Source organism: Achroia grisella, unplaced genomic scaffold (genome assembly GCF_030625045.1).
Source record: "Achroia grisella isolate CSIRO2021 unplaced genomic scaffold, CSIRO_AGI_Agris_v1 utg1589, whole genome shotgun sequence".
Classification (NCBI taxonomy): domain Eukaryota; kingdom Metazoa; phylum Arthropoda; class Insecta; order Lepidoptera; family Pyralidae; genus Achroia; species Achroia grisella.
Window position 1 is genome coordinate 1593845 of NW_026712660.1, and position 16371 is coordinate 1610215.

General features: G+C 34.3%; 1 protein-coding gene and 1 pseudogene across 1 annotated transcript in view; both read right to left on the reverse strand.

Annotated features, from left to right (window-relative positions):
• LOC131841362 (putative inorganic phosphate cotransporter) overlaps positions 1-4745 on the reverse strand; it is a 30430-nt gene extending 25685 nt beyond the window's left edge. The window contains exons 1-3 of the mRNA XM_059189681.1: positions 4703-4745; positions 4188-4312; positions 188-367 (exon numbers count right to left, since the gene is read on the reverse strand). Of these exons, the coding sequence (XP_059045664.1) occupies positions 188-367; positions 4188-4312; positions 4703-4745 (348 nt within the window). The remainder of the gene's footprint in view (positions 1-187; positions 368-4187; positions 4313-4702) is intronic.
• A 5397-nt stretch (positions 4746-10142) lies between these two features.
• On the reverse strand, positions 10143-15563 carry LOC131841363 (putative nuclease HARBI1; annotated as a pseudogene).
• Positions 15564-16371: the final 808 nt, after the last annotated feature.

Below are 16371 nucleotides of genomic sequence, written 5' to 3' on the forward strand. Positions count from 1 at the left end.
CATGCAGCCGTATTGGATTATAATGGTTGTTTTTTTATGTTTAAATTACTAATTATTTATTGTTAGCAGATTATATGATATTTAAGAAAAGTAACCTTTTGCTAATTAAATGTAATTCTTTCTGACTTTTTACAGAAACAAAAGGATTCCAAAATTAATTAAAATAATCTAAATGTACGATACTTACGTTGTACGCGCTTGTTGGAAGCAACAGAGTGATTATTGAGTTGATGATAATACATAATATGATGACCACTTTCCCGCCAAATCTGGCAGACACTTCGCCGGCAGGTATTTGTAGGAACCCGTAGCCCCAGAAGAATGACGAGATGATCACATTTTGAATGGACGCACTCCAATCGAAGGACTATTAAATAGAAACGAAAAATTCATTCTTACCAGCTATAATTATAATTTATTTCAATATGTATTAAGTCATATTCTACTTTAATTTATTATTGTTGTTAAAGGACTTATCCCATACCATATTTCATATCTTGTAAATTCCTTCAAACAGCATATCAAGCGAATAAGCGGTCATAACATATTTATATATAATAATATGAATAAGTAATAAGTCATTTTTAGTCAAATAAAATATATTTTGAGATAAATATAATATATGTAGGTAGTCTACACTAGTCATGATTGTGTGCTATAATGTCCTATTATGTTTTGCCTTATTTTTTTCTAAATAATTAACATTTTCCGTCAAATGAATTATAAAAAAAAAAACATTACATTATTAGGTATTTAAAAATTCATTTAAGAAGAACATTTGTGGAGTAACCAATTATTTAATTTCCTGTCCTCCTGAAAGCTCCATTATAGCGTCAGATATTTTTTTATAAACTTGTATCGCCATATGGAATACATTGTTTTTGGACATTTGTTCTTTGACTTGACTTAAATTTGTTCCATGTACAATTTCTAAAATTCTAATTCTACAATTCCTAAAAATAAAAAAGTCAAAGATTTAGTGTAGGGGCTCTAAATCTTTGACTTCTTTATTTTTAGGAAATATATATTAATTTTGAGATATTATTTATTGCAGTGTGCTAAACTGCTAGTTAGCTAACCTTGGTCGTCTAGCAGTTTAGCACACCTTTACACGCGATGGTCGCGGGTACGATTCCTTGCACGGCACTGAGATTTGTATTCATAAGTATGGGTGCTTTCTATGTATAATATGTGTATGTATTTACAAAAAAATATCTATGTATTTGTATCAAGCTTGTGTTATCTAGATAATTTCTAGTGCCCATAACACAAGCTTTAGCTAGCATAACTTGGGTCTAGATGGCGCTGTGTGAATTGTCCTGAGATTATTATTATTATTATTTAAAAAAATATATATTGTACATTCCAGATAATATGTTAATCTGTGTTTTTAAATAGTTGTTGCCGATTGAGTATCGGGGTTTCCTTTATATTATTTAACTGGAAAACCCCTGTATAAATTACTGCGTGCTCCTCTAATCTGAAGAACATATGTTATTCCACTTTATTAGATAATCTTAAATTGATATCTATATTAGATTATCGCGGTTTCCCACGTAACTTTACTACTTTCGCCACTGTTGCTATAGGGTAAATACAGCGGCGAAAGTTTTTATATCGGCATTAATGCCAATTCTCAAGTAACTACAATGCTTTTAGTTTTATTTATCGAGAGTACTCTTACCAGAGTCTCCGATTGGGGGCGACTGAACTTAGTTCAATTCAATCCTACTAAGACACAAGCCTGCGCGTTCACCGCTAAGAAAATCCCTTCTGCTGTGGTTCCGTAATTCCAGAACACGTCCATTACTATCTCTAAGAGTATTGAGATTCTCGGTGTCGACATCTCTATCACAGTTGAGTTCCGTAATCACCTCGAAGAAAAGATAAAGCTGGCGTCCAAAAAGTTCGGTGTGCTCAATAGAGTGAAGCGGTACTTCACTGCGGACCAGAGACTCCTATTATGTAAGTCGCAGGTTCGGTGCACATGGAGTACTGCTCCCATCTTTGGGCAGGAGCACCTGGATACCAGATCGATCCTTTTGACTCGATTCAGAGACGTGCTATGAGAATTGTCGATGATCCCAATCTCTCTAGGGGTATCGAGCCACTTAGCTTGAGGCGAGATTTCGCTTCGCTTTGTATGTTCTACCGATTATACAACGGACTGTGTTCTAAGGAATTGTTCGACATAATGCCTACGGCCACCTTTTACTATCGCACCGCTCGCTGTCAACAGGAATTCAGGGAGACTACAGCATGGGGTCTTTCAAGAAGGGTATATTAAAGTTTCTTAGGTCTCGGCAATGCGCACATGACACCCCTGGTGTTTCAGGCGTCCATAGGCTACGGTAAACGTTTACCATCAGATGGGTCGTATGCATGTTTTCCACCATCGTAATATAAAAAAAAGTTATATATTTAGCCGGTATAAAATAAAATAAAACTAAAATGTAATGTATGGTATGGTATGTTAGACTCCATTCTCCGCAATTAGCCTCACATTCGGGCCTTTGTGAGTTAAATAAATTGTATTTAAAGTAACTTTAATTGCAAAAAGAATCATCGATCTATTCGATATATATAATTTTGAATGTCACACTTATTTATATTTAATCAATAGTCTAAAAAATAAGTTTATAGCTTCTAACATTAAAAATCACGATACCTCCAGACAAATTTTCGTCTCCCCTTTCAACCCCTTACAACTTTTTTATCGCATTAAAAATTAGCCTTTGTCCTTTCCCAGAGTCTAAACTATCAGTGTACAAAATTTAATTTAAATCGGTTCTGTACTTTTGCGGTGAAAGCGAGACAGATAGACACAGTTACTTTCGCATTTATAATATTAGTAAGGAGTAAGGATTATTAGAAATTGATATAATAAAATAAATGAAAAGAAAAGTAACTTATTGCATAGCGTTAAGTGTTACCAATACCTTACATTATCATTGTCTGGATCTATCATAGCGATGAGGGCTGTGCTCATGTTGGCCCTTAGAAATTGATACAATAAAAGAAAAGAAAGGAAACTTATTACATAGTGAAGTGTGTAGTGTTGAGTGTTAGCAATACCTTACATTATCATTGTCTGGATCCGTCATAGCGACGAGGGCTATGCTCATGTTGGCTCTTAGAAATTGATATAATAAAAGAAAAGAAAAGAAACTTATTGCATAGTGTAGTTTGGAGTGATAAGCGACGAGGGCTAGCCTAGTGTTGACCCTTAACAATCGATGTAATAAAAGAAAAGAAAAGAAACACATTGTACAGGGAAGTGTGGAGTGTTACCAATACCTTACATTATCATTGTCTGGATCCGTCATAGCGACGAGGGCTATGCTCATGTTGGCTCTTAGAAATTGATATAATAAAAGAAAAGAAAAGAAACTTATTGCATAGTGTAGTTTGGAGTGATAAGCGACGAGGGCTAGCCTAGTGTTGACCCTTAACAATCGATGTAATAAAAGAAAAGAAAAGAAACACATTGTACAGGGAAGTGTGGAGTGTTACCAATACCTTACATTATCATTGTCTGGATCCGTCATAGCGACGAGGGCTATGCTCATGTTGGCTCTTAGAAATTGATATAATAAAAGAAAAGAAAAGAAACTTATTGCATAGTGTAGTTTGGAGTGATAAGCGACGAGGGCTAGCCTAGTGTTGACCCTTAACAATCGATGTAATAAAAGAAAAGAAAAGAAACACATTGTACAGGGAAGTGTGGAGTGTTACCAATACCTTACATTATCATTGTCTGGATCAGTCATAGCGACGAGGGCTATGCTCTTGTTGGCTATTAGAAATTGATATAATAAAAGAAAAGAAAAGAAACTTATTGCATAGTGTAGTTTGGAGTGATAAGCGACGAGGGCTAGCCTAGTGTTGACCCTTAACAATCGATGTAATAAAAGAAAAGAAAAGAAACACATTGTACAGGGAAATGGAGTGTTACCAATACCTTACATTATCATTGTCTGGATCCGTCATAGCGACGAGGGCTATGCTCATGTTGGCTCTTAGAAATTGATATAATAAAAGAAAAGAAAAGAAACTTATTGCATAGTGTAGTTTGGAGTGATAAGCGACGAAGGCTAGCCTAGTGTTGACCCTTAACAATCGATGTAATAAAAGAAAAGAAAAGAAACACATTGTACAGGAAGTGTGGAGTGTTACCAATACCTTACATTATCATTGTCTGGATCCGTCATAGCTACGAGGGCTATACTCATGTTGGCTCTCATTCCTAGCGCCACCATCATTGCCAAGAACAGCATCAGCACTTGTAAATGTCGTATACCCATAATTGATTCTGGAATGTACATATGTAATTACTGTTTTATCTAAAATAAAAGTAGCCTATGTTACTTTTTATTACATCAGCTATCTGCCAATCCCTAAAGTCCCGTCCAAATCGGTCTAGCCATTTCTGAGATTAGCCGGAACAAATAAACAGACAGACAGACAGACAAAAATTGTAAAAAATGTTATTTTGGTGAATACGGTATGTATTTATATATATTCTTTGCACTTTTAAATACAGTAGTAAACTTAAATATATACAGAGTCATAAAAGATGGACTTGTCTCTAAAAGAGATCTCTACTAGTCAACCCAAGAGTGAGGCATAACAATTAAGCATAACAAACAGAAACTACAATATTATTTCTATGTATATATGTATAGATTAGATGATAACTTACTTGGTTTTTCGACATCCGTAACTTCTTCTACGATAGTCTCCATTATTTTATTTTGTATTTATTGACACGGTCTGATACGGAAAATAAAAAAAAATGACTAGATAAAACAACGCGAGTGCTCCGCGTCCGAGCGCACTGTGTTATTGATAAACAGATGAGTTCTCTATCAAGACTAATCGAGATTAGAGTCTCTATGAAACAACTATTAAATTGATTGATGATAATCTGAGATTTAATTCTCGGATACGAACAAAATGTTACGCGTAAAAAACCCGATTTTTTTCTGGTAAATTTGACAAATATCAATATAGTACTTGAGTTAATAAAATTATTGTTGTTAAAGTAGATTGTAATCCATAAAATAGTATTGTTTGCATGCAGCGCCAATAGATGGCGCTGTACGAACGTTAGCGCGTTTCACAAAATTGAAACGCGCTAACGTTTCGTTTTATAGAAAGTCCATATGTATTTTGCTTAATAACAAATTTTGTTAACGTCCGGTGAAGCTGTAAAGGCCAGCTGCGGGCAACAGCATTAGAGTAGTCCGAAAAAAAAAATCAAACGGGGATCGAAATTACGACGGCCTGAGCCGAGGTTCGAACCCCTAGTGGTGCTCAGACTAAAATCGTATCTGTCAGGCGGGAGGTGGCTTTCAAGTCCTCCCGCGCGTTTGGAATTCCATCTGTATACACTCCCTGTCCTCTGGTGAAGCTGTAAGGCCAGCTGCGGTTAACAGCATTAGAGTAGCATATTTTTATTTATTATTACAATAGGACCGTGTGATTTTAACAATTGTTATCCTATTTAATTGATCTTTCGTATTGAATACTCATTTATATTGAGAGAGAGCTGTTTTGTTAACCTTTATCTATACATAAAATAAAATTGGTGTGTCTGTTTGTAATATTGAAATAACCGTTTTTTACTACATGCATATTAATATAAATACGGTACATACACCAAAATAACATTTTTTACATATTTTGTCTGTCTGTCTATCGGTCTGTTTGTTCCGGCTAATCTTTGAAATGGCTGGACCCATTTTGACGGTACTTCTTTTGGCAGGTAGCTGATGTAATAAGGAGTAACTTAACTACTACTACTACTTTTATTTAAGAAATAAAGCTTAATTCCACACGGACGAAGTCACTAATAAATAATATCATCTGAAATTAACAAAGTACATGCAACAGTTTAACAATTTTAGTTTTAGGAAAATTAAAACGTATAAAATACTAGCTGCGCCCACGGTTTCACCAGCAGCCATTTTGTAGCCTGTATATTACTCTGATGTATAAACTATATGTCTGTATAGTTTCATCAAAATCCGTTTCGCAGTTTTTCCCTAAAAGAATAATCAATAAGTCCACATTCACAAACTTTCGCGTTTATAATTGCCTAAACTACTAAGTTTAATGATATTTGTTTAAAAAAATATGTGTGATATACCGAGTTACTTAAAGGTTAATTGGTAGAATGCTTCTAGTATTAAGTGCCCTGATTTCTTTGTGAAATAAATAGTGTACTTATAGAATAGAATAGAATAGAATAGAAAATCATTTATTCAAATAAACTTAATTTAAGCACTTTTGAATAGTCAACATTTTTTTAAATCTACCGCTTATTCGGAAAGCTGTCTCATCACAAGAAGAATAAGCAAGAAACTTGTGTGTTGCTCTTTTAAACAATCCTTGTAAGTTCACATTTTACAAGTCGAAACGTGTGAATACAAACTACCAACCAGCACTAATTTATTTAGGCTCAAATATAAAAACACAATAAGATTAAATCTGTCGTAGTGATAAGAGCAGACCAGTCCCTACAAGCAGCACTCGTATAAAATTAGAGCTTTTTGATACCTCCTTACCTTCTACTCTCCCACCAATTCATACAAACATATTTAATTTTTAAGTTTATATAGATGGATGTTTGTTGCTCTTTCATGCAAAAACTACTCAACGGATTTTGATGAAACTTTACAGAAATGTAGCTTATAAACCAGAATATATATAGATTATAAAAATTCAATATGTAAATTGGGCGAAATATAAAGTAAGACTGTCGCAGACGAAGTTTCGCAGGTTATAACATATGATTGGTCTATACTGGACCGTAGCTATAGTTATGTATGTATCTGCCGGCCACCCACCGTTTGTGTATATTACAATCAGTCGGCAAAATACAACCGTAAAGACACAACGTAGTTTTATAATATAATATAAATAGTATAAATTACAAAACAAAATTCCACTTCTGCCAAGGCAAACTAAATACAGCTTCAACCCAACCAACAACATATTTCGAAACTTATATTTTAACAAGGTTTCGGAATAAATCCAAGTGTACGCCTTGTGGAACTCCCGGAAACAAAATCGGATGTATGACGTAGCAAATTCATACGCAAAAAACCCAAAATGTCGATAACTTAATATTACACAATATCAAATCAAGGAAACGATACGTGTGATAACACGTACTAGACATCCGTTGTAATGTGAATATTATTCATACATATAAAGATCATAAAACAAGAAAACCGGGCGAGGAGATAGGTAGATAAAATTCAAGATTAGGTAGGTACTTATTAAACCTAAATATTACAGATTGTAGTACTTATCTTGTTTGATAGATCTGAGCCGTAAAACATGTGCATAGGTAAATATAAACATACTTTACAACCAGTGCACGCGGTTTCACTCGCGTTAGATTTCAATAAAAATATAGCCTGTGTTATGCTGATAAATACGTAACGCAACGTAGACAATATGGAGAGACTAATGGTAACAGGCAAGATAGAGGGTAAAAGACCTCGAGGCCGAAGTCCCACTCGATGGTCAGACCAGGTATCCCGTCAGCTAAACATTACTGTCAGCGTCGCACTACACCAGGCGTCTGAGCGCAACCGATGGCGACAGCTGGTCGACAAGATACTGTAGAGTCGCGATCCTCAGCAGTGAGGGAACGATTAAGAAGAAGAAGATGTGTTATTCGGATGCATAAGTTATATTACTGTAAAGTTCCATCAAAATCCGTTCAGTAGTTTTGCGTGAAAGAGTAACAAACATCCTCGTTCGACTTCGTTCGCGCAGCGCACGCAAAATTTTCACCGTTTTTGATGCCGTTTTTTACTGATGCTTCATTTCTATTGGTAGTAGCGTAATGTTATAGTCTAAAACCTTCCTCGACAAATGTACTATCCAACACAAAAATAATTTTTCTATTTGAACCAGTAGTTCCTGAGATTAGCGCGTTCAAACAAACAAAATCTTCAGCTTTATAATATTAGTATAGACTAGCTGACTAGCGCAACTTCGTCTGCGTTTCATTTCCATTATTTTGCAATATTTTTCATTGCAGCTCCGCTCCTATTGGTCGTAACGTAATTTTTTTATATCTACTAGTAGTTCTTGAGATTAGCGCGTTCATACAAACAAACAAAATCTTTAGCTTTATATATTTTTTTTTATATTTAAATACATTTTTCCACAGACATATTAGTCCGTGCCTTTTTTAATTTACTTTAATATTATAATATTTATTTAATTTCCATTTTTGTACAACTCCAGCCGAGATGTTACAATTTGCCTAACAGTGACACCGAGGCAGACCTTATCCGTCTGGCCCAGAACCACCGCTGGCCGGCCGGGTGAGTTGACAACATGCAGTGTCACCCATCTTTATTTGGAGGATTAGATTTATCAATATGCATATACAATTATATAAATCTTACACTACTATATTATAAGTATAGTTTGTGTTTGTATGAACGCAAAGTTCATCTGGCGCTCATCAGACACATTTGATACCTCCGCTTCACTCCTACTTAATACATACCACAACAATATACATTCATTTTTTATTTCTAATCTGTTGTAATTATTTCTTTTTTTTTTTTACTACTATGGTGGCAATCAATCATACGGCCCATCTGATGGTAAATGGTTACCGTAGCCTCTGAACGCCTGAAACACCAGGGGTATCACTTGCGCGTTGCCGACCCTTAAGAAACCTTAATATACCCTTCTTGAAAAACCCCATGCTGTAGTCTCGTGGGAAAACCTCGGCAGGAAGTTCATTCCACAATCTAAGTGTACGCGGGAGGAAACTCCTCTGAAACCGCACTGTCCGAGACCACTTAGGTTCCAGTGTGTGGGGATGAATTCCCTGTCGATGGCGAGCGGTGCGGTGGTAAAAGGTGGCTGTCGGCATCATGTCGAACAATTCCTCAGAACACAGTCCGTTGTATAATCGGTAGAACACACAAAGCGAGGCGAAGTCTCGCCTCAAGCTGAGTGGCTCGATACCGCCAGAGAGATTGGGATCATCGACAATTCTTTCTAAGAAATAAAATCATTTCTTCTATATTTCAGCTACCAGCACCAATTCTGTGTTGGAGTCTGAAACTCCTATATCTAATAATGTACAACTGTTAGAACCTTTGGCTGCTGTCGATGAGATGACACAGCCAGAGGCACAAAGTGACCAAATGTCTAATGATATACCGGCTGATTTCCCACCTGAGATGTCAACAGAAGGCCAAGGTTCTCGTCTGATACGTCGACGACGTGAAAGGATACACTTCACTTTGGATGCAGCTAGAAGTACATTTGTGGATATATATATGTCTTCAACAATAAGAAAGACAACCAGTATTTTGGAGAAAATGTTTCACACATTGAATAGTATAGCAGATGGAATTGACAGGTAAATAATTATATGTATGAACTAGCTGTACCCGCGACTTCGTCCGCGTGGCATTTACTTTATTTTTCTAAAATCAAATAATTTTTCTAAAATAAAAGTAGCCCAAGTTACTTCTTATTACATCAGCTACCTGCCAAAAAAGCTCCCGTCAAAATCGGCCCAGCCATTTCAGAGATTACCCGAAACAAACAGACCGACAGACAAAAATAGTAAAAAGTGTTTTTTTGGTGTATGTACCGTATTTATATTCATATGCATGTAGTAAAAAACGGTTATTTCAATATTACAAACAGACACTCCAATTTTATTTATATATATAGATGAAAAAGGTGCAAAAACTGAATCTTAATTTATTTAATTTATTAGGTATCCTGGAAAAATCTGACACATAGATACACTATACAAAGTGTCTGACTGTTTGTTGTGTAAAGCACAACAAACAGCTTTTCACTAAATGCATATGTAGTATATAAGGTAATATTTGAAACAGGTGGACCGATTTTGACCGTATTTTTCCTCACATATAGGAAATGTTATAATTTAGGTTGCTTTTATTTCAGATATTTTAATAAAAAAACAAATTGTTCCACATGGACGGAGCTAAGTAACAGCTTGGATATAAAAAATACCATGTCCCTTTAACTATAATTATCAATAAAAGACAAACAAATAATGTATATGTATATTATAAAAACAAAATAAACTATGGACCTATTGACAATATTGTAAATATGCTTTAATTTGTAGAATTGCGATAATTCCACAACCGAACAACGAGAGCTCGTTTAGCAGCTAGACCTTCATTTAAGTCTCTATTAGTACTTATACATAGATTGTGAGTATTACTATCCTCACTCAGTTGCATTGCAACCTCTAATGCAGCTTCTTCTTCATGTAGAGGTGGTATTGGGATATCTGACTTAATGCTGATGTTATATAAAATGATACAATCATTTATAATACATCAGGTGCATTATAAATGCTTATCAAGCATTTACAATACATCAGGTGCATTATAAATGCTTGTCAAACATTTATAATACATCAGATGCATTATAAATGCCTGTCGAGCATTTATAATCATTTGCTACATCAGGTGTTTAATGAAGTACCCTATGTATAAGTAGGCATCTAAATCTGGCCTTCAGAAGCCCAATTGTCCTTTCGTTTACATTTCGTGCTCTCATATATGAGGCAGTATAATGTGTTGGTGATCCCGGTAGAGTATTGGTGATTGGAGTCATTATGTACTTTCGTAAATCATATCCAGAGACACCTAATATTAATTATTTATTTACAAAAGTCTATAAAAAAAAACAAAGCACAAGTTGATAACTTCATGTCTATATTGTTGAAGTTTAGAGCTTAGATGTAATGATAGGTGATCCCGGTAGAGTATTGGTGATTGGAGTCATCATGTACTTTCAATTATTGTAATTATGTTATATAAACTGATACAATCATTTATAATACATCAGGTGCATTATAAATGCTTGTCGAGCATTTATAATCATCTGCTACATCAGGTGTATAATGAAGTACCCTATGTATAAGTAGGCATCTAAATCTGGCCTTCAGAAGCCCAATTGTCCTTTCGTTTACATTCCGTGCTCTCATATGTGAGGCAGTAAAATGTGTTGGTGATCCCGGTAGAGTATTGGTGATTGGAGTCATCATGTACTTTCGTAAAGCATATCCAGAGTCACCTGAAAAAGAATGACATTATATATACTATATTAATTATTTATTTACAAAAGTTTATAAAAAAAACCAAAGCACTGTTGATAACTTTATGTCTACATTATTGAAGTTTAGAGTTTAGATGTAATGATAGGTGATCCCGGTAGAGTATTGGTGATTGGAGTCATCATGTACTTTCAATTATTGTAATTATGTTATATAAAATGATACAATCATTTATAATACATCAGGTGCATTATAAATGCTTGTCGAGCATTGATAATCATCTGCTACATCAGGTGTATAATGAAGTACCCTATGTATAAGTAGGCATCTAAATCTGGCCTTCAGAAGCCCAATTGTCCTTTCGTTTACATTCCGTGCTCTCATATGTGAGGCAGTAAAATGTGTTGGTGATCCCGGTAGAGTATTGGTGATTGGAGTAATCATGTACTTTCGTAAAGCATATCCAGAGTCACCTGAAAAAGAATGACATTATATATACTATATTAATTATTTATTTACAAAAGTTTATAAAAAAAAACCAAAGCACTGTTGATAACTTTATGTCTACATTATTGAAGTTTAGAGTTTAGATGTAATGATAGGTGATCCCGGTAGAGTATTGGTGATTGGAGTCATCATGTACTTTCAATTATTGTAATTATGTTATATAAACTGATACAATCATTTATAATACATCAGGTGCATTATAAATGCTTGTCGAGCATTGATAATCATCTGCTACATCAGGTGTATAATGAAGTACCCTATGTATAAGTAGGCATCTAAATCTGGCCTTCAGACGCCCAATTGTCCTTTCAATTACATTCCGTGCTCTCATATGTGAGGCAGTATAATGTGTTAGTGATCCCGGTAGAGTATTGGTGATTGGAGTCATCATGTACTTTCGTAAAGCATGTCCAGAGTCACCTGAAAAAGAATGACAATATATATATTATATTAATTATTGTAATTATGTATATAAAATGATACAATCATTTATAATACACCAGGTGCATTATAAATGCTTGTCGAGCAGATGTAATCATCTGCTACATCATGTGTATAATGAAGTACCCTATGTATAAGTAGGCATCTAAATCTGGCCATCAGAAGCCCGATTGTCCTTTCGTTTACATTCCGTGCTCTCATATGTGAGGCAGTATAATGTGTTGGTGATCCCGGTAGAGTATTGTTTATTGGAGTCATCATGTACTTTCGTAAAGCATATCCAGAGTCACCTGAATAAGAATGACATTATATATATTATATTAATTATTATAATTATGTTATATAAAATGATACAAGCATTTATAATACATCAGGTGCATTATAAATGCTTGTCGAGCATTTATAATCATCTGCTACATCAGGTGTATAATGAAGTACCCTATGTATAAGTAGGCATCTAAATTTGGCCATCAGAAGCCCGATTGTCCTTTCGTTTACATTCCGTGCTCTCATATGTGAGGCAGTATAATGTGTTGGTGATCCCGGTAGAGTATTGTTTATTGGGAGTCATCATGTACTTTCAAAGCATATCCAGAGTCACCTGAAAAAGAATGACATTATATATATTATATTAATTATTATAATTATGTTATATAAAATGATACAAGCATTTATAATACATCAGGTCATTATAAATGCTTGTCGAGCATTTATAATCATCTGCTACATCAGGTGTATAATGAAGTACCCTATGTATAAGTAGGCATCTAAATCTGGCCATCAGAAGCCCAATTGTCCTTTCGTTTATATTCCGTGCTCTCATATGTGAGGCAATATAATGTGTTGGTGATCCCGGTAGAGTATTGTTTATTGGAGTCATCATGTACTTTCGTAAAGCATATCCAGAGTTAAATAAAAGAATGACATTATATATATTATATTAATTATTGTAATTATGTTATATAAAATGATACAAGCATTTATAATACATCAGAAAATATCACTAAAATTGTCGGGACTACAGTAATCATCTGCTAAATAAACGAATCGTTAGTACTATTATGTATAAGTCGGAGGCATCTAAATCTGGCCATATTGTTAAATATTTCCAATTGTCCTTTCGTTTACATTCCGTGCTCTCATATAAAAGGAGTATAAAAAATAGGTATATTGATGACTTATTTTCCTGTAAATAAAACATATCAAGGATTTGTATACCTGAAAAAGAATGACATTATATATATTATATTAATTATTTAATTATGTTATATAAAATGATACAAGCATTTATAATACATCAGGTGTAATGAATATATAAATAAAGGCATCTAAATCTGGTTTATCAAAGTTTTCGAATTTTGTCCTTTCGTTTACAAGATGACAAACGGGCAAGAATGTGACAAATAAATGTGTTGATGATCTTTAACGGTACTGGTATTGTTTATCACTAATTATATTAAATTTTATTAAAATACACGATCCAGAGTTATTAGTAAAATTAAATTAAAATATAAAAATTATATATATTATTTTAATTATTGTTGCACGATATCTCATATATAAAATGATACAATCATTTATAATACATCAGGTGCATTATAAATGCTTGTCGAGCATTTATAATCATCTGCTACATCAGGTGTATAATGAAGTACCCTATGTATAAGTAGGCATCTAAATCTGGCCATCAGAAGCCCAATTGTCCTTTCGTTTACATTCCGTGCTCTCATATGTGAGGCAATATAATGTGTTGGTGATCCCGGTAGAGTATTGTTTATTGGAGTCATCATGTACTTTCGTAAAGCATATCCAGAGTTACCTGAAAAAGAATGACATTATATATATTATATTAATTATTGTAATTATGTTATATAAAATGATACAAGCATTTATAATACATCAGGTGTATAAATGCTTGTGAGCATTTATAATCATCTGCTACATCAGGTGTATAATAGGCTATGTATAAGTAGGCATCTAAATCTGGCCATCAGAAGCCCAATTGTCCTTTCGTTTACATTCCGTGCTCTCATATGTGAGGCAATATAATGTGTTGGTGATCCCGGTAGAGTATTGTTTATTGGAGTCATCATGTACTTTCGTAAAGCATATCCAGAGTTACCTGAAAAAGAATGACATTATATATATTATATTAATTTTGTAATTATGTTATATAAAATGATACAAGCATTTATAATACATCAGGTGCATTATAAATGCTTGTCGAGCATTTATAATCATCTGCTACATCAGGTGTATAATGAAGTACCCTATGTATAAGTAGGCATCTAAATCTGGCCATCAGAAGCCCAATTGTCCGTTCAATTACATTCCGTGCTCAAAAGCATTGTTGATAACTTTATGTCTATATTGTTGAAGTTCAGAGCTTAGATGTAATGATAATAGTATTCATAATAAAATCATTCTTACCAAGCAACCATATGGATTGATTTCTACTTAAGTCCTATAGATGTTGCCTTAATGGAAGGTTTGCCCAAATGAAAGAGTCATGCGTAGCTCCACCATAACTGGCATCCACGATTATATCCATGTCAGTAGTACTAATCTAAAAAGTGTTTATATTACAGATCAACTACATGGATAAATATATAATTAAAACATATGTCTGTCTAAGTGTTGTAATGATTTTAAATATATGTAAGTACATTATTTATTGTTGTAAGTAACTTTTGGAAATATAAGCTTTGTATATCTAATATCTCTCTCTCTCTCTCTGCCTAACCATTTCCCATTTCATTTGGTGTCGGCTCTCCTAGTCTTTCTTCGCCAGGTACATCTGTCCCGGGTCGTCGAGTCGGTTACTGTGTTCTTCAGGTCGTTCATGATAACGGACTGCCAAGTTAACAGTGGTTTTCCTCGTCTCTTTGGTCCGGTATTAAGATGCAGGACTTTTTTGGTCATATGTCCCTCTTCCTTCTCTTCTTTGTATATCTAATATGTTTTCTTTAAATAGTTTATGATGATTAAACTACATATATACTGTATATACACACACAGAAAGTCTAAACATAGTAATTGAACAACATTTATTTATACAGAGAAGTTCTACTTGACTGAATCTGCATTCTGAATGTAACAATAAAATAATAATAAAATGTATTAATAAAGATGTGTTTTATTTTCTATTTCACTTACCAATTGTAAATTTAATTAATGGTATTGTTTTCTACAATAATACCTGTCTTCTTAGCCAAATCAGACCTTCGGCTACAGTATATTATCCTAAGTTATAAGAAGAAATGATTTTTGTATTGTTATAAATACATTTCAGGACAGACCATTAAACTTGGCACCCATTTAGATCTCACCTCTTTTGTCATAGAAGTCAACAACCAAGGCATATATCATAATATTGAATTCGCTATCATTTCACATTTATGTTTTTGATGAGATAACAATTGTTCGTGCTGGTCTTTGCCTCATACAGGGAATCTATAGCCATGCACTTAAAAAAAAAGCCGGTCATTTGAGTCGCATTGCCGCCATTTTCACAAGGTCTCATCAAATAACTAATTCAATATTAAAATACTTCTGTTGTAATTTGCAAATAAAATACAAAAAAGCAAGGAAAGACTATATATGTATTTTTTTTTTTATTGTTGTTTGGGCTATTGTCAGATGTTTGTAGCACCTGTAGCACTGCGACCTACATATATCTATTGTGCTCGCCCTTTTCAAAGTTCGCTACCTAGACCCGTCAGGGACAAGAATTGAAGGATATTCTTAGGAGCGATGGTTTTCATCTCCTCGGGAAAGAGTGTAAACTTTCCAAAGGAGATATTTCGTTTATGCATGAGTGGGCTACAACCACATAGGATGTGTAGTGGCGTTTCCTCTTCAGTTTGGCAGAATCTGCAAATACTTGTCGTGCATAGGCCTAGTTTAACCATATGCTTGTTTAATTTGCAGTGTCCTGTGAGGGCCCTAGTCATTATGCATATGTTGTTTTTACTCAATAGCAGTAGTCTATTGGAGTATTTGTTCGAGTAGCCCGATATTAGGGCTTTTGAATATGTTAATCCTGGCATTTCTTGCCAGTGATACAGTGACTATATGTGTAACATAGCGACTTCACGAAAAGCGGTGCTGTGTGGTAATTCCGTTGAAAGTTTGCATGCATTATTAATGCATTATTAATTCTCAGCGCCTATTGTTGGATATCAAATTTAAAAAATATTATTATTCAAACAACAGTATACACTATATTCTGATGAGATAAAACCATCGCTCCTAAGAATATCCTTCAATTCTTGTCCCTGACGGGTCTAGGTGCCGAAGCGCTGAAAAACGGCGAGCACAATAGATCTATG